This window comes from Triticum urartu, chromosome 7A (assembly GCF_056163025.1).
Source record: "Triticum urartu cultivar PI428250 chromosome 7A, HENAU_Tu73, whole genome shotgun sequence".
In the NCBI taxonomy this organism is placed as follows: domain Eukaryota; kingdom Viridiplantae; phylum Streptophyta; class Magnoliopsida; order Poales; family Poaceae; genus Triticum; species Triticum urartu.
Genome location: NC_141879.1, coordinates 693,800,328 through 693,818,671, shown reverse-complemented (window position 1 = coordinate 693,818,671; position 18,344 = coordinate 693,800,328). Strand labels below are relative to the sequence as shown.

General features: G+C 40.2%; 1 protein-coding gene and 1 long non-coding RNA gene across 2 annotated transcripts; both read right to left on the bottom strand.

Moving 5' to 3' along the window:
- Window positions 1-10,788: 10,788 nt before the first annotated feature.
- LOC147961626 (uncharacterized) lies at window positions 10,789-12,790 on the bottom strand. Its single transcript, XM_087537000.1, has 6 exons — window positions 12,355-12,790; window positions 12,147-12,267; window positions 11,780-12,054; window positions 11,601-11,698; window positions 11,342-11,491; window positions 10,789-11,256 (listed from the first exon to the last, which is right to left on the bottom strand). Exons 1-6 carry the CDS (start codon window positions 12,698-12,700, stop codon window positions 11,137-11,139), a joined length of 1,110 nt encoding a protein of 369 aa, XP_087393126.1. The 5' UTR covers window positions 12,701-12,790; the 3' UTR covers window positions 10,789-11,136.
- Window positions 12,791-15,167: 2,377 nt separating this feature from the next.
- Window positions 15,168-17,211, bottom strand: LOC125519856 (uncharacterized). The gene is made up of 4 exons (XR_015611477.1): window positions 15,970-17,211; window positions 15,632-15,717; window positions 15,392-15,411; window positions 15,168-15,316 (listed from the first exon to the last, which is right to left on the bottom strand). It is a non-coding gene; the product is annotated as an uncharacterized LOC125519856 (long non-coding RNA).
- Between the last annotated feature and the right edge of the window lie 1,133 nt (window positions 17,212-18,344).

Below are 18,344 nucleotides of genomic sequence, written 5' to 3'. Positions count from 1 at the left end.
CATTTACAACTCTGAAGTTGTACAAGATCACAACTCTGAAGCTGTACACCCAACAATAGTTTGCATTCTACAAGATCACAATCCACATTCAGAAGCTCATTTGCAAGTACTACATGCATACATCGAACAAGAACAAGTAGTACAGGCATTCAGAAGCTCAGTGTGCAAGTAGTACAGGCATGCACAGACTTGGTTGTCATTTTGCTCTCCAAGGGAGTCTGCAGCAAGTCGCAGTACACTCTGTACTCGCTGCCCACGCTAGTCTGCAGCGTGTCAGTAGAAGGTGCAGACGTTAAGGCCGTCAGTGGCCTCGGTGGCTGGGCCGGCGACGATGTGGATAACTGCAGAGGTTGGGGCAGGCAGTTGCCTCGACGGTGGGGACCGCCGACGTGCTGGACGAGTGTGGAGTGCAGAGGTTACGGCCGTCTTTGGTGTCGGCGGCTGGGCCGACGACGAGGTGGACGACTCCGGAGGTTGGGGAGGGTGGTTGACTCGGCGGCGGAGACCTTCGGCGTGCTGTACGAGTGCAAACATGGTTCGCCGGCCGGCCGGCGCCTGGACAGGGCGAGCCAGATCGACGGGGCCGTTGGGAGAGCAACATGGGCGGAAGGGATTAGGAACATATTGAGGTTGTGATGTTCTTCATTGTTCAGGGGGCACTTATGCAAATAAGAAATCTGGGGGCAGGCGGTTTAGTGTAAAAATACATTCAGACGAGGAGACACACACGATTTACATCGGATGATTGAAAAGAAGCGGACACATGGATGCATGATGGATGATGGATTCACGTGATACGACGCCCGTTAAGAAAGCTCTTGAGGCGAGGGGGTTGCCCATCTCACTGCGGGAGAGCTCCACCCTAGCGCCTTAAGCACCAAGGAGAGTAACCGGCGCACTCATGGGCCGGCCAAGCGAATCACATTGTTCGAGGGCTTGCCGCTTATCCTGGTTCGCTGTGTCACGATTAACCGGCGGCAGTTGAACGGCCCACTGTTGACCGATTGACCGTTCACCGTCTTTGTTTTGAGAAAAAGCATGTCTTTTTTAAGATCAATGTAGATGCGGCGATTAACAGAAGACATGCTGCAGGAGCAGTCGCAGCAGTTTGCAGGGATCATCAGGGCTTGTTTTTGGGTGCATCCGTTTTTACTCTAACGGGAATTGAGGACCCTACAACTTTGGAGGCAATTGCAATCCGGGAGTCGCTAGCAGTGGCTGAAGATCTTTATGAGGGCAGGATTTTTGTATCTTCTGATTGTAAGGTGGTTATCGAGGATATCAACAAGGGCAGCACAACTACTTATGGTGCTGTTATTCGTGAGATTAGAGACCACTCTAAATTTTTTACTTTGTGTTCTTTCAATCACGAATTTAGGAGCTCGAATTTCGAGGCTCACAACTTAGCGAAGCATGCTTTTTCACTTGGGATTGGCCGCCGTGTGTGGTTAGGCAATCCGGGTGACCTTTCTTTCGTCCCTGTAAACATTGTGACGACATAATAAAAAGCTTCGCGAGGTTGTCTCAAAAAAAAGAGAAAATCGTGTTTATAAAAGGTATAAAAAAATTCACAAAGAACAAAATTTTTCACCGAATTCAAAGAAACTTCGTAATTTTCAAAGAAAAATCACGAATATGTAAATATTTTGTAGTTTTTTTAATAAATGTTCGCCAAATTGAAAAAAATTCATTAATTTGAAATAAGGCTCGTTGGTTTCCAAAAATTCATCGATCTTGGGATAAAATTTCATGCAATTTTGAAACAATGTTTATCGGTTTTGGGAAAAAGTTCACAAATTCGAGAAAAGTTCATTGATTTTGGGAAAAAATTCATGATATCGGAAAAAAATTCATGATGTTTTAAAAAAAATCACGAATTTGGTAGGAAGTTCACTGATTTTGAACAAAAGATTAATGTATTTGAAAAAACAATTCAAGGATTTAAAAACAAGTTTACAAATTTGAAAAAAGATTATGTGTTTCGACAAAAAAGTTCATGATTTTGATTTTTTTTCATGAATTAAAAAAACTTCGCGCATATTGAAAAGAAAAAGATAGAAAGAGAAAAAAGAAAAAAACAAAGAAAAAATAGAAGTTTTTTGTAAGGTTTAGGATTACATTAAGAAAGAAGTGCCTAGACACAACAAGTGAGGTCTCCCCGTTGGTTATCGCGTTTTGTATTGAATCTCATAGTTTAGGCTTCGGGTCTCACATTCCCCATTTTCTCAAGGTAAAGAAAAAAAAAGGTAAATGAGCTGAGCCCGTGCCAGAAGGGTGTGTGCGTCAGAAGGGCTTGCTTAGATACTTAATTACATATGCAACTAATTAGGCCCATTTAAATAGAATTTTTCACACCGTATCAATTTGGAAACTGAGTCATTAATGCAAATAATTGATTAGACAGACAAGTAATTATGTCTATTGAAAATGTCAGATGGAATATTTCTTTCTTTCCGATATAGCTTCCTTTGTTTCTGCTCTAATGATGTTAGATGACTACCATTAGGTTCTAGTATCGCAAGCTGGGAGCTTGGTTTACTTAGGTAGCAACCTTTTCCTGTGTATTTGTTTTATTTTCACATTTGGAATGTTTGGTCACCTGATATATTACTGTATTATATTTCAATGTCATTATATAATCTAGGTAGATTAACGGGTATATGCTTAATTCCTGGTTTTGTTGTAATAGTTAGATCTTGTTGTTTTGATTTGTTCCACTAAGTTTGACACATGTTGACCATGGCTAGTGAGCAATAGGGGCGATCAATATTTAATTGTTTTAGAAATTTAGATATAACCCAAACATCTACTACAGATTAATTGGCATTTTTGTAATAAAAAACTGATGTGCATGTACATTTAGTACAAATCTGATGTGCATGTACATTTTTGAAAAATCCTAAATGTCACTAAATATTTATCAATGCGCTACTTGTTTTTTAGTCCTTGATGCACCATGTTTTGGAATGTCTCAGGTCGCCGATTGTTTATCAACCCCATTACACAATGTCCTCAGTTTGGAATCTTTATGACTTGGAACCTTCCAGTCTTTGATTTGCGGTCTTCTTCATCACTGTTCTTTATTCCATGAATTTTGATTCATTCGTTTCCTTTCATCCCTTAGTTTTTGATTCTTCGTCAAGATGCATAACACGACTTGTGCTCCCCGTCCCAAATTTTTTATGCTGGTTTACAATGACTTCATCAGCAATCAGCGCTTGCTTTGAAGTTTTCTACTGGAAAACAATAAAAAGAATGTATTAGTCACTAACTTAAATGTCTATAGCAATTATTGAGGCCTGATACTTATATTATGAAAGAACACGAAAATACACCAAGAAAGCTTACATACTTATCCTATTCAATTCCTGAATTTGCTTGTGCTCGTACTTATGTTGATCTTCGAATAATCTTGGTTCCTCTGATTTCTGAATGCTCAACATCAGCATTGTTTTTCGGTATTATATCAATGCTGCCACATCTCTATCCTTAATGCCCTTATTCCCAATTCTTCATCAGAATAAAATGCAACATGTGTTCCCATCCTAGTCTTTTTGGTTTCCTGCACAATTATCTTATTGTCAACAACATGCTTATACGAAAACATTTTTTTGTTAATTAACACAAAAGAATAATTATATAATGTGGCATGTGGTAGATAGTGAACAATATAGAGCATCCTATACACAATAATCTTGGTAACTATACATGAGGTATTGGCATCTACCAATTGCTGTGCACATATTTTCTGTATTTGTTTGTCCTCTATTGATGTCACAATCATCCATATCTATCCATAATATTGCAGATTTCTTAATCATATTTTTACTCTTCCTAAAACATGGTGCAGATTGTTGTTGCACCCAAATCACATGTAACGGTGCAAATTACATGGTTCTTTTTTTAGGCAGTGTTAATATGGAGAGACCATATGAATTCATAATTTCAACAAATATAGTTCTACCAGATAAGTAAATCGTCTAGCATCTTTGCTCGAAAGAACATCAATGCTAGAAAATGTGCATCTTTGTTTGGCTATCCCAATTTTTTTAGACATTTTATATCGTGAAATTTCATCATGTGAAAAAAATACCAGTATGTTGTCACCTTCAAATGGATGGAAATTCCAAAAAGATGGAACCGAAAATTTGATACCATGTAAACGGAAGCTTGGTAGACCAATGGCCATATCTTGCTAACCAATGTTTCATTACCTTGCTATGAAGCAAATACAATGCATTATGATAGACAAAGAAGCCTATAAATTCATAATAGCTTCTATAAGTCCTAATTTCCTATTTAATCAATTTCCTTGCTAATTGAATCAAGCATATCAGGTGCCATTGCTTTCGAAGCAAAGAAAAAAAATAAAACATAACTTCAATACATATGAAAGGAATACAAAATTGCGGAGATTATTAGAGGCGCAAGCCGAGTACAAAACTTTGATTAACTCTTGGTTGCCGTGTAGTATGTAAACAATGTGAACTGCGTACTCTACTAATGTGATTGAAAAAACAGTATAACAAATCGCTAGAAAAAAATATTTCATTGCTTTCAGGGTTAATGGCATGCTAAAGCCTAATTACCTTTCCAGGAATCCTTCGCATCGAGTATATCGCAGACCATTGTTTTCAACCAAAGACTGCAAAAAAGAAGTAATGTAGAACTTGAATATAACAAATTAAAGGAATACAAAAAGATTAATCGCTATGGACACAAAATTCTGAAGATTAGTACTTGTTTACCCTCTAGGGTATTAGAGTTAATCCCGCGTCCGCCGTGTATGCATGTGTATCCTACATGGATGCGCATGCCAGGTTTGTATTAAGTCAAGCCAAGTAATATATATATACATGTATGTAAATAACACCTCATATGTAATGGATAGTGGGATCAATAGAAAGAAATCAAATAGGACTCACATGGTCCTGTGGCCATCAATTCGCTGTGTGCTCCTGTGTCGTGTGCGTGCGTGTTTCTAGTCGAAATTTTCCTGTTCCTCTATACGTACTGTCGTACACGCATCAAGGCGGCGGCTCTACGTATGTGAGCTAGCTTCGTACGTGTGACTTCGACGGAATCTATCCACCTGCCTATCTAACTTTGCACGTACATGCGCTACTCTACTGTCAATTGATTTATTGTTCTAAAACTAATTTAGGGAAGCAGCTATCAAATTAAGGATTTAATTCAAAAAAAGAGAGTAACACTATGATCAAGTCAGTTCTTCGTGCAATAAGTAAGTAACATGTTTCATCTAACCAGCGGAACAAATAATTGCTAAAAAATATTGGGTGGGAGGACGATTCGCTAACCTGCCCAATGATAGCAACCGACCAGAGACAAACTTCATGCAGAGTGGGAGAATCTTGAGCAGCGATGATGGGCATTGTTCGTGTGCTCCGACCTGATCTCAATAAAGCATCCAAAATTTATACGTGAGAAGATTCAGGATCCAATTCGTGGAGACGGCAAAAATTGATTCCGCTCTAAACCTGCAAGAAAACAAATCTAGAATAAATAGTGTGAAAAAAATATGGATCTAATACATTAGGAAAAACTCCTTGAAGACATGGAATCCATCCTACGATTTTGTTCTCCTGTGAGGGCGAGGGAGATAATGGAGAGGAAGAGATTGTGGATGGATTTGTCTTCCATCTAGGGAGAGAGAGATAATGAAGAAGAATAGATCGTGGAGAGAGAGAGAGAGAGAGAGATGGAGAGGCGAGGCGGCGATGGAGGGGGATCGAGAGAGAAGAGGCGAGAGTCGGTGGAGGGAGAGCATCGCTCGATGACGCAATGAGTTTTTTTTACATAGCTGAATCCTTTTTCTTCTTTTACAAAAGTGCATGGACAGTTTTTTTTAACATGCGGGCAGGTTTTGCATCTAGATTGAATCTCATCCCATGATTGTTGTGGACTCTTTATTTCGTTCAGATAGATGTGAGAGATTAAGAGCGTTGGGTTCTGGGAGAGATGAGAGATATATGTGAGTTTTTTTTAGTTCAATGAATCAATCTACACCATAATAATTCGGGCCCACCAGGTTAATGGCTCGTAAAATCTAATTAACGTGAGAATTTTTAGGAAGTGCCTAATTAGTATAGGTATAGATAGATATAGATAGATAGATAGATATAGATAGATAGATAGATATAGAGGTATAGAGGTATAGATAGATAGATAGATAGATAAATACGATAGATTCTTTTGATTGTTTTTTTTGAAAGGTGCTCTAGATTGCTTTTTTACAACAAACGTTATGTTGGTTTTTTCTTTGATTGCAAGGCTTATATGGGTGGATCTACACCGTTATAATTCGGGCCCAGCAGATGAACGGCCAGTAATTTCTAATTAATGTGGTAATTTCTGGGGAGTCCAAAATTAGTATAGGTATAGATATAGATAGATAGATAGATAGATAGATAGATAGATATAGATAGATAGATAGATACGATAGATTCTTTTGATTGTTTTTTTTGAAAGGTGCTCTAGATTGCTTTTTTACAGCAAACGTTATGTTGGTTTTTTCTTTGATTGCAAGGCTTATATGGGTGGATCTACACCGTTATAATTCGGGCCCAGTAGATGAACGGCCAGTAATTTCTAATTAATATGGTAATTTCTGGGGAGTCCAAAATTAGTATAGGTATAGATAGATAGATTGATACTTAGAGGTAGAGATTTTTTCCAATTAAGCAGATAATTAAATAATTTGGTGATAGTTAATTAGGCATGCAGTTAATTATTTGTCCAATTAATTAAGTAGACATTTAATCGTGTCGAATCATTTTGAAAGCACTCGCAGGGCAAGGACGGTCAACAAGCTCTTAGCGACGTGGCCGAGCACCGCTTGCCAACATGGACAACAACCACCATCCGCTCGTGACATGGGTGACCAAGTGTTAACCAAGATGGATGATGACCATGCTCTGCAGGATGTCCACACACTGGTGGTTGCCGAAACATTCGCGGTCGATGACATCACGACACTATACTAGCCAGGTGGTTTATGCTATAGTAGAAAGGAAGAGTGTTTCAAGAATAAGAAGGAAAACGAACTAAAATGACCATGTGGTCTATGGTGTTGGAGAAGAAAAGAGTAGTGTTCCAGAAAATAAAGCGACAAAAGAAAGAAATAGTATTATAGGAAATAAGTAGGAAGAATAACTAAAGCTGGTGAGGAAGGAGGAAGAAGAAGATGAGGCGTTGCTGACGAACGCACTGATGTTGATGTGGTACTGGTTGGTGCCAACGAAACGGGTTGACGAAAAGGCTATGAGTAGAAGATGTAGGGGAGGACGAGGAAGAGAAGAACGACAAGTATCCCTCCTAGCAAGGAGTGATGTGTGGGCTGGAGATGGATCTTATTGGTGTCTGGAAATATGTTCCGATTGTCAGTCGCCTCCCACGTCAGTGTGTATGTGTTTTTTCTTCTGTTTCACCAGTTGCAGAATTCAAGGGACATATGACGTCGTTTCATCATTGACATTGACATGTTGAACTGAAGGCGTTGCAAACTTAAAATAGATACGAGATATGCGAAATGGGAGAAAAATATTGACACCAATTGCGATACAATTAGAAACCCTTAAAACAAATTATTTTACTGCGTGTTTTTGCAAAGTTGAATGGATCTTTGAGAATGATCTCTATAGTTGTTTGTTATTTTGTGGCAATAGTATGGGTTAGTTCAACCCATTTTATTATATTTGAAATATGAAAAATTTCGTCCTTATTGCAACACACGACGAAGGTGGGATGGGTGTCACTCTGTTTTAAAGGAGAGGGTACCAATGAGAAATGTCTCACTACGGCGGGAAACCAAGTAGGAAGGTGAGTCGACAGGAGAAGAGAAAGGTGCGTGTAGGGTGAGGTTTTTGTGTTGGACCTGGATGTTGAAGATAACATAACAGATAGTCCGGACAATGATATTTTCCTCCACATATGATTTGAATTTGGGACGATTGAATTTTAAAATCCTAGAGGATTTTAATCATTTGTTTGATTTATTTAATATACACTATTGTACGTAGCAATGCACGTGTGTTCTAGCAGGGACCGGGGAAGAGCTATACTCCCAATAGGAGCTCCCGTCTTGGGCATTTCGTATTCGACGCATATGTGTGAAATAGTGTACTAATGCTACACGTCGCCCATGTAGGTTTTGTATCCAAAATTTAAAAAGTGACCGTGCACTAATTGATGAAAATGAGCAGTCGGTCTTTCTAGCCATGCATGATTTGTTTTTTTTATCTACTAGTGTTATCAGCATTTAATGTGTTCATACTAGTTAATCTGATTTGAAAGAAATAGCTTCACGTACAATTATTTTGGTTTTCTGAAATTTTAAAAAGCCATATCTTTCAAACCGCGCGTCGGAATTCAGATCCGTCTTCACTGTTGAATTCTTTGTGACAAGATCTTTGAAACTAGATCCCACATGAGTATGTTTCGACGAATTTTTTTTGATGCCAACTTTCACGCTATATTGTACAATTTCATTACTGCTTTGTGCAATTTTAATACTGCATGGTGCAATTTTTTTCAAAACCAGTTTTTTGGAGCTGCATCCACAATAGTTGTAGTTGCACACATAGTAGTCCTACTTTTTTTTTTGCGAAACACATAGTAGTCCTAGTTGGCACATGCACGGCCACAGAGTTGCACAATCGGGTCCGCATAGTCGCATATGAATTGTCATATCTTGTAATGTAATCTAGTTGCACACACATTGATATTTAGTTGGCATGTAACGTAGTTTAGTTGTGCACACATTGATATTTAGTTGACAGGACACTAGTTGCACACACATAGGCTCAGTTGGCTTGTAATTTAATCTAATTGCACACATATTGATGTTTTATTTGGCAGGACACTAGTTGCACACACATATGCGCAATTGACGTGGCAATGTAATCTAATTGCACACAAATTGATATTTAGTTGGCAGGACTAGTTACACACATATATGCTCAGTTGGCGTGGCAATGTAGTCTGGTTGCACACGCATTGATGTTTAGTTGACAGGACTATTGGCACACACATATACTCAGTTGGCGCGGCAATGTAGTCTAGTTGCACACACATTGATGTCTAGCCTGCTTCAGGACTATTGGCACGCGCATATGCTTAGTTGGCGCTGCATGTACTCTAGTTGCACACATTGATATTTAGTTGGCAGGAAGACTAGTTCGTCGAAACATTCCCATATGGGATTTACTTTTGAAGAGCACGTCGCGAAGGTTCCAACGATGAAAACGGATCTTAATTCCGAAGTGTGATCTAAAAGTTATGACTTTTTAAAAATTTAAAAACCTAAAATAAATAGGTTCATATCTGTTCACATGTTTGTTATAGTAGTATTTTTTATCAATTGAAAAGGACAAACTATTAGCTTTTATGGATTAGGGATTAAAATTGTTTGTTTTAGACCGGCCGCTCGGCACGACTAGCAAGCAGCCGGCTGCTCGCTAGATCGGTCCGGTTTTGTATGGGCCGGCCTCGCCCAGTCTCAGATTTACGGAAGTTTATGTCCTGTTTTTTCTCCTACCCAAGTTCTGTTTTGGGAAGCTTGGATTGGTGTTTCTTCTATTTTCGGTCGGATTTACTCATCTTATGTTTTTTGTTTTACTTTTTCTCATTTTGTTTTTTCATTCTTTTTTCAATTTTTTATTAAAAAATTCCCATTTGGAATTCTTGGTCTTATTTTGAAATTGTAATATTTTTTCAAATTCAGGAACTTCTTTTTATTTCATGAACTATTACAAATTCATGAATTCTAATTTTCAAATTCACATTTTTTTTCAAATTCATAACTTTTTAAAAGAAGAGCAGTTGCTGGTTTCTCTAAAGCAGCCAGAAAACGAAAGCGAGTGTATCGAGAATAGAGGGTAAATGGGCTGGTAGTTCATTAAGATCGTTGGGAGTTTAGAGTTTTGTCTTTATAAATAAAATGGGGCACCTATATACCAAGTGTTATGATTCTCGGATTTAGCATATGCAGGGTGTGTTTTTTCCGTGCTCAAGTTTGTCCTACCAAAATTTTGATTGATATTTTTCTTCCCATGTGTTGACCAACATTGCGTAATAAAATGTACTAGAGTTACTGATGAAGCATTGCCGTTCCAAAAAATTGTCAACCATTCAAATGAGGACCAATATTTTGTTCACCCCCGAAAAATTGGTAAGGTAGTATTCGCTAGCAATCTAAACATACCCACATTATTTGACAGACTGAACTCGGCCGAGTGAACGAACAACCTCAATTTCAGTTACAACAAGAGGCCACACATGCTCATCAGTTATGACTCATTTGTTTTGTTCATGCCTTTATTTTTTCATATCCATTGTTTTTCTCCGTTCATCTATTTTGTTGTACCCATGTGTAAAAGACCGTATTTGTATTGAGAGAGAGAGAGAGAGAGAGAGAGAGAGAGAGAGAGAAGCGGTGCTGGGTGTGGCTCTGAGGCATTTGTAGTGTGAGCTAGGCCCAGCTATGGGGCCTCAGAGAGACCATCAAACATGTACTCCCTCTGTCGTTATCTTATATTATGGGTCGGAAGAAGTACATATTAAGTTGCTTGTTATTATTATGTACGGGAACAAACATATCCTTATTTGTTACAACTTACAAGAAATGATGTTGTGCCTCTAAAAATGGTTCTGGTCACTTTATTTTAGGTCAAGACTCAAAAACACAACATAACATCCATACGAACATGAGGTTAAGACAAGATGAAGTAGGCCCTAATTTGGTGATTTTTGATACTGAAGAATCGTTTCGATGAAAGTAAATAAAATAGACTTCAAGTCATACTGAAACAACAACAATCTCTTGGTTCACATACCATTAGCCTCCTATATATACAACCAAAGTACTACTCCCTCCGTTCTTAAATATTTGTCTTTCTAGATATTTCAACAAGTGACTATATACGAAATAAAATGAGTGAATCTACATTCTAAAATATGTCTACATACATCCGGATGTGGTAGCCATTTGAAATGTCTAGAAAGACAATTATTTAGGAACGAAGGGAGTATATGTTTACAAATAGTTACTTCTCACATATAATTTTGGGCACAACGGATGCGTGAAAACAAGTGTAACCACAATTCCAGCGTCCTTAATTATTCAAGGGCATAGAAAATTCTTTTCCTCTCAGCATTCAACCGCTCAATCTCGTTCCTTTCCCAAACTCCATTACCCGATCTCATGAGTTTTGTTATTTGTCTATCTATTTTTTTCACCTGTGGAGAAAAATGCATGTCACGGAGACATAATTAACTACATCCACAGAAAATAAGACAAGGTTAGACTTAGAAGCATACTGACCTTTCGATGCGGCCATCTTTGTACCCCGACCCTGCGGCAGACTCCTTTCAGAACGGTGGTACAGATATCGAGCTTTTCGGCTGCCTCGACGATGGGGAGGTGAAAGTAGGGTGCGATGTCATGGAACTGCATCTTCCTGGTTCTCTCCCTCTAGCATATATGCATCCAAATTCCCAATAGTGTTACAATGGTATTGGTACGTACATACACTAGAGTCTATTTTCCTTAATTCTTGACACATATAGTGTCAGCGACATACCTGTAAGGCAAGTACGCTCCTGCCTGAGACTACCGGCTGGAAGGGTTGTGGCTGAACTTGCAACTCCATGGTATTACTCGGTGGAGATGGAGATGGCCCTACATATATACACGCCAGACGGCCGGTCATGGTTGATTTTTTGTACTAGAACCGAATCGAAATCCTTTGCAAAAGCAAACCTGCAGGTTCTGGCTCTGTGTTTCTCTGCATCGCAGGCTGGACGGCGGCAGCAAAGACGTCGACGGTGGGTTGCCCATGGCCACCATTTCTCGCCGCTGTTCCTTCATCGTCGTGGTCGCCATCGTTGCCCTGCACGCATCGGTTCATGGTCGTGCAGAGGACGTCGAGGAACAACGAGAGCGAGTCACGCACGACGGCGTAGTTGCCGGCGGCTTGCCGCAGCGCGTAGTCCGTCAGGAAGTGCCTCACCCACTCGTAGTCCCGGTCTCTGAAACTGCGTGATCAGATTGCACCACGCAAACGCAAATTTAGTCTGCGGAAATATAATATTCTGTAAATTGATGTTGAACGGTATGTAGTACTTACTCAATGTGCGATCGAGGCGCTATTCTCGGAGCCAAACCCTCGGAGTTGGTACAACGATCTAGCGTTGCATGGTTGAAGAAGCCGGGCGCGCCATGGATTGAGAGCTTTGTCAACTCCGGCCCTAGAAATTCGTAGGCACATGTAAAATTAAGATCAGATTCATACTCTAAAGGCTTTACTAGTATTATGATATAAATCATTCTCCAACCGTTGGAATGCACCACTTCTCGTAGCACATGGCAGCCGCTGCAATCCAACACACCCGCTGCAGTGGAGAACGTCGATGGGTCACTGTGGACTGGAAATTCGTTAGGCTGAGCGACACCTGGAGTGCCGTCGCCGGTGGAGTTGTTGCGAAGACCGTCGCCGGAGAAACTGTGGCTGCACGCAGGCTGGTCCGCGTGGTGCATCTGTGCGGGCAGGGGAATTGGGGCGGTGTCAGGGTCGGGGAAGTCGTCAAGCAATTGCAGCACGTCGTCGAAGTTGTCCTGCAATGGCAAGGAGTCGTCGTCGAGCCCTAGTCCATCGGCCCCATCGCCGGTCGCCATCAGCATATATTGACTTCAGGATCGGAGGGCTAGATGATGTAGTTCGATCGAGTTCGCTTGCCGTTGCGGAGGAGCCCGAAGGAAGGAAAGAGTGGAGGGGGAGTAACATGGCGCGCGGGAGAAGAGAAATCGCACGGGATTTTGGACGACCGGCGGTTGGCGCGCACGCACGACGGTTACCTTTGTCGTTCGTTCCTCCGCGTTTTCCTTTCCGGAGAGTAAGTGACGTTTTCTTTTCTTTTTAAATGCCACACTATTATTATTTTTTGAACAAAGTCACTCAAACACACGTCTCAAAGAAAAAAAAAGTCGATCAAATACACGAGCATACATTCACCCTTGTAAACACACGCGCGTACACCCTACCCCTATGAGCACCGCCGAGAGACCGAGTTGGTATATCATCTTAAGGTTGACGAAGTCATCACATGTGCCTCGTAGTCGAGGAAAATATCTTCTTCCATTGAACGAACATCGTCGAAAAGCCTGAAATAAATTCAGAAAAATGTGAGCACTAATGCCAAATCTAGTACCTGAACTTTGGTGGACTGATGATACCACTGTCCTCCTAACCATCCAACTACATGTTGATTCGCTGAATGCCACACTATATTAATATAAACTTAGTAAATTACAACATATGTGGCATCTCCGTGGAGAAATCAAAAGAGAAGCACACTACGGCCCTCCCCATCCCATCGCGACAACTCCAACATCTTGGTAACCCTATCCTGACACCGCAAATCACCACCGCGACGATAGCAATTGCGATGCCATGTCGACAACCTCCGGTTGTCGAGTGAATAAAAAACTATCGTCGCCGCCATGTCAACCGCTCAACATCCATCGAACCCCACGGGGGAATGAACCCTACAGAAAACAGAGGAGAGGGGGTGGCAGAGCAGTATACGCCTTAGCCTAATGCTAGAGCCAATGAACTTGATTCCGAGCGATCAAAGACGCTCGAATCGCCAGCGCAAACAAAAAAACCATATTGAATTATCTGCGGGGCACCCCCAAAAAAAGAATTACCTGCGGGGAGGAGCGTGAGTCATTCAGCCGTCAACTAGCGCAAACAATTTCTGCGCTTCACATGGCGATCCTGCCGCCAAGATCCGTGAGATGCATCCGAGGGCGCAGAGTGCGTTCACACAAGATCAGTATAGAACTGATGTCAGTTCTATAGTGTTCAGGACATCACTCACTCAACTTTCCTTAGCTAGCAGCGCCCAGTTGCTTGGGACAAACAATTGACATTTTTACTTGACAATATACATTAGCAGAAAAAGAACATCCACACTGACAAGATTTAGAACCAGTAGGATTAATTTAGGACACGAGACAAATTCTATGGTTAGAAAATTTGTATACAGCCGAACAGATAGCACTGCATTTCCATACACCACCCAGACAATCGAACATTCGCTTCCCTTTGGTATTATCGTAAGTAAACACCGACCTCATATTGTTCGGGAAAAAAACACTGACCTCATACAACCTGAGAGAGGAATCACGAAGTTCCTGGCATGCCTAGATTTTTCATAGCAAGGAAGGATGCATTTCAAAGCTTCATCACATGCTATCACATTATGTTCAATCAGGACAGCAACGACAAAGAAGGTAATGCAAACTGTGTGTAATGCAAACAATACAAAGAAGGTAACTGCAGCTCCCTCCACATTTTCACATCCAGGCTTGGGACCGGCAAAGGCAATGTTAAACCACAACAATACAAAACACAAATTATACAACAACATCAATCATTCAAGCAAAGCATACATGACACACAATCAAGCAAATGCAATATCAATGCAGCTCCCTCCACATTTTCACATCCGGGCTTGGGACCGGCAAAGGCAGTGTTACACCACAACAAACAAAACATACAACACCAATCATTCAAGCAAAGCATTCAGGACACACCATCAAGCAAAGCATCCAAGACACACCATCAAGCAAAGCATACATCACACACCATCAAGCAAATGCAATACTAATTCAAACACATACACACAGTCGGTCACACAGAGAGTCACAGTCACAAACAGATTCAATCACACACACAGTAGCAGTCACACAGAGTCAGTCACACATGCACAGTCAGTCACACACACAAGAGATAGAAAGGGAACAAACAGAAAGCTAATACTACAAGCAAGACCCATAATGTAAGTTGTTTGGCATGCAGTACCTTCCAGGAATAACTTTTGCTATTTTTGCTCATTTATTCCCAAATACCTGATGACATTAATCAGTGCATGTTCCTCAGTAGTCCAAGCATCCTTCCATATGTTTGGTTTCAGATGATTATGCCACCTAAGATGTTTTGAATGAATTCAAAAATCAGCTTCATATTAACAACTATGATGTTTTGAATGAATTCAAAAATCAGCTTCATATTAACAACTACATCACCTAGACCAAATGTGTTTCCCTCAACAGCAGCCACAACTTGATTGAAGAATAGAGCAACCGTCTGCAGAAAGAAGAACAAAATAGTTAGCACAGACTGCGAATAGAGAAAGAAACGCCAAGAAACAACAAGTTACTCAAGGCAATTACCTGTTCATTAGCGATCGGACGAAGTCCACCAAAGTAAACACGCCGAGAATGCCGAGTAACCTAAGAAAATAGTAGTTAGACATATGCATCCGGAACAAGAAAAGTCTCAAGCACAAAGGAAAAAATCGAGCATACCTACTGTGTCGTGGCAGTGGCTGCATAGCAAGTGGATCGATGCAAAGGAAAGAAAGAATTAGAAAGTAATAACAAAACATTGAATAATAAAGAAGCATAATAGATCACAGGTGGGTTCATTCTGCCATCACCAAATAAACTGCAAATCAGAGTGAATCTGGTCGCGTTGTGATGAAAGAATGGACTATCCATGATTTGACTACTAGCTACACTGAATCATAAAAGGAGCACAGTAGTCACCTGTCCTAGAGCGGATAAATTGAACGTGTTCGGGAGCATGTTCGGAAACATCCCAGGATCAGCAGCAGGAAGTTCTGGTAGCTGACCTGCAATGCATCGACAGAGAATTGTTACCAGTGTGTTTACCTTGCACATAGGGGGAAAATGCATTTCAGCAAACCATATAAAAATAAAATAATCAAAAGAAATAACTTCCAATACGACCATTTTGTTAGTCCATACTTGTTTACAAGGTCAATAACTTTGTCATCTTCCTGTAGAAAAAATATCATAAATATAACTATAAAATGTGCAAAATCTTTTTTTTCTCGAGCAAAGTCAGGAGTGCAATGACAAACCTCTTGAGTCCAAGGACCTTTGATGAGTTCAGTGTTAAAGAACCTTCTGCCATGGATGTAAACATTGCACCTCTGTCCTATCCGGAAATAATTCAGCTGCGTAGGTAGATACTGACACAATATGTGAGCTCACCACACTTTCATATATAGAACAACATCCAAAGAAGCATGGTATTACTAGCTAAAATGTGGGATATGCATAAATATTGTGTACAAACTTGAAAGGAGTTAAATTCGAGAGGGGTTACCATACAAACACAGATCAGGTTATGAGTGATCCACGGCTTCAGTTCAAACACAAGAAGCACAACATAAGAACCATAACAAATCAAATTAGCCATCATGAAAACCTCCATCCACCCTGGATTCTACATATACATCATTCTGAGCACAAACATCATACTTGTGGCAGGAAAATATACAGCAATGCATTGAAGAGTGTCCAAAGGGCAATGATACTACCAACTACAGAGGTATGTAGGTCATTAAATTACATGCCCATGACCTTATAGAAATTTCCATGCATAGGTAGTTATGGAGTGCTTGCACAATGACACGCAGTCACAGTCAACACACGCACACACATACACACAGTCACAATCAATACATAGTCATAAAATGACACACAGTCACAGTCAACACACACACACACAATGGAGCACTTGCACACAAGAAACAAACAAAGAAACACACACAATCAGTCACACACACAATCAGTCACACACACAAACAGTCAGTCACACACAGTCACACAGACACAATGTTAGACACAGACACAATCAGTCACACATACAAACAGTCAGTCACACACAGTCACATAGACACACACAAGAAACAGAGATAGATAGGATGAAACTAATCAAAGACATGTGAAAAAAATAAACTATTTGTTCAAGCTTCCCGTTCAGAACCTTCAACTCTGCATTATTTTAGTTCTTCAATTCCAAACCTCTCTCTGCATTACCCAACTACAAGCCAGGAGGCCACTACTGTTATATAAACAAAGACAAGTGTAAGAGAGCCAGAGAGCAAATTAGGAGGTACCTTTTCTTTATCACCAAATTTCAGAGTCTGCACGTACCAAAATTGTATTTTGTGTCATAAGATGAACCTAAAGAACTCATCAGGAAAATACTCAAATTAACAGATCAAGTGAATCATGGAGAACATCATGTAGAATAGTACTCCAACAAATCCAAAGCAATTCAAGTATATATGTAGATAATCAGAGCTCATGTACATGCAAACCTTTCCCTCCCATAAGGTTATAAATTTGCAAGCCGAAGATCAAAATTCGATTACCTTAGTTGGCAAAACAGAAAGCGATAGGAACCCTGAGCAGTCCTTGGCATACTATCAGCATACTATCAGAATTATCGGTCCTGGAAAGAGCAACATACTATCAGCATGAATACATAATCTTGTGAAGTGAACAAGGAAAACATGGCTAAATAAGTGTTTTGGGACTACAGACAACAACATCACAAAATGTAGAAAACATAAATATACATGTGCTGTAAGCAAACCCCGCCCGTCAGTGTCCTTAGCAACACAAGGAAGAGCAAATGTGACATTTGTCTATATCCTACCCGAAATACTTAGAAAAGCATTATTCCAGTGAATGGACAGCAGTAATACAAAAAAGAATATGATATCCACATAAGACATAACGTATCACAAAAAATGTATTGTCAAACACCACGGTATACATGATTATTATGATAAGAAAAAAAGGAACAAAAACAGGGAAAAGGGTGCTGTGATGACTGAGTGAGATAAACAGGGAAAAGGGCTTGGGATGCATTGGATGCCAAACCGGCCACGCAAAGGAGTGGAAGCCAAGCAAGTGAGTGTTACAAGAATCAAACTTTTCTGCTCAGCCTATCATCATCTATCAGCAGGAGAGAAAAGCCTGACTAGTGCACGTCTCCGGATCCCTGCCTGCTCAAAACGGCCTACATGGTTTGCATCCTTGAACACATCCCCACATATGGGGAGACGACATTGGAACACAAGAAAAGCATGAACAAGAAACCAATTGGACAAACCATATAAGCATAGTAACACAATCAGAATCACCCCATCCAATCAGCCAAACACAATCACACACAGATAATGGAGCACTTGCACACATGAAGCAGACAAAGAAACATACATAGATAGGGGCACATCACACACACAGTCAGACACACACAATGGATTGCTTGCACACAAGAAACACACAAAGAAACATACATAGATAAGGGTACAGACAGAAAGCTAATACATGCAAGGCCGAAGTAAACTCAGAAAGCTATAAAGAAGTTCCAGAAACTGAATGAGTAAACTGATTTCTGTAGAGGGGTGAGGGTAATTCAGATCTTCATTCCTGAAAA

Bases quoted from the DNA above. Each gene is read 5' to 3' on its own strand.
- LOC147961626 (XM_087537000.1), bottom strand. From the start codon at position 12,700: ATGCTGATGGCGACCGGCGATGGGGCCGATGGACTAGGGCTCGACGAC. The intron at 12,055-12,146 runs GTAAGTACTACA...CTGATCACGCAG, and splicing joins GCGCCTCGATCGCACATTGA to TTTCAGAGACCGGGACTACG. The intron at 11,492-11,600 runs GTATGTCGCTGA...CATATATGCTAG, and splicing joins GGAGCGTACTTGCCTTACAG to AGGGAGAGAACCAGGAAGAT.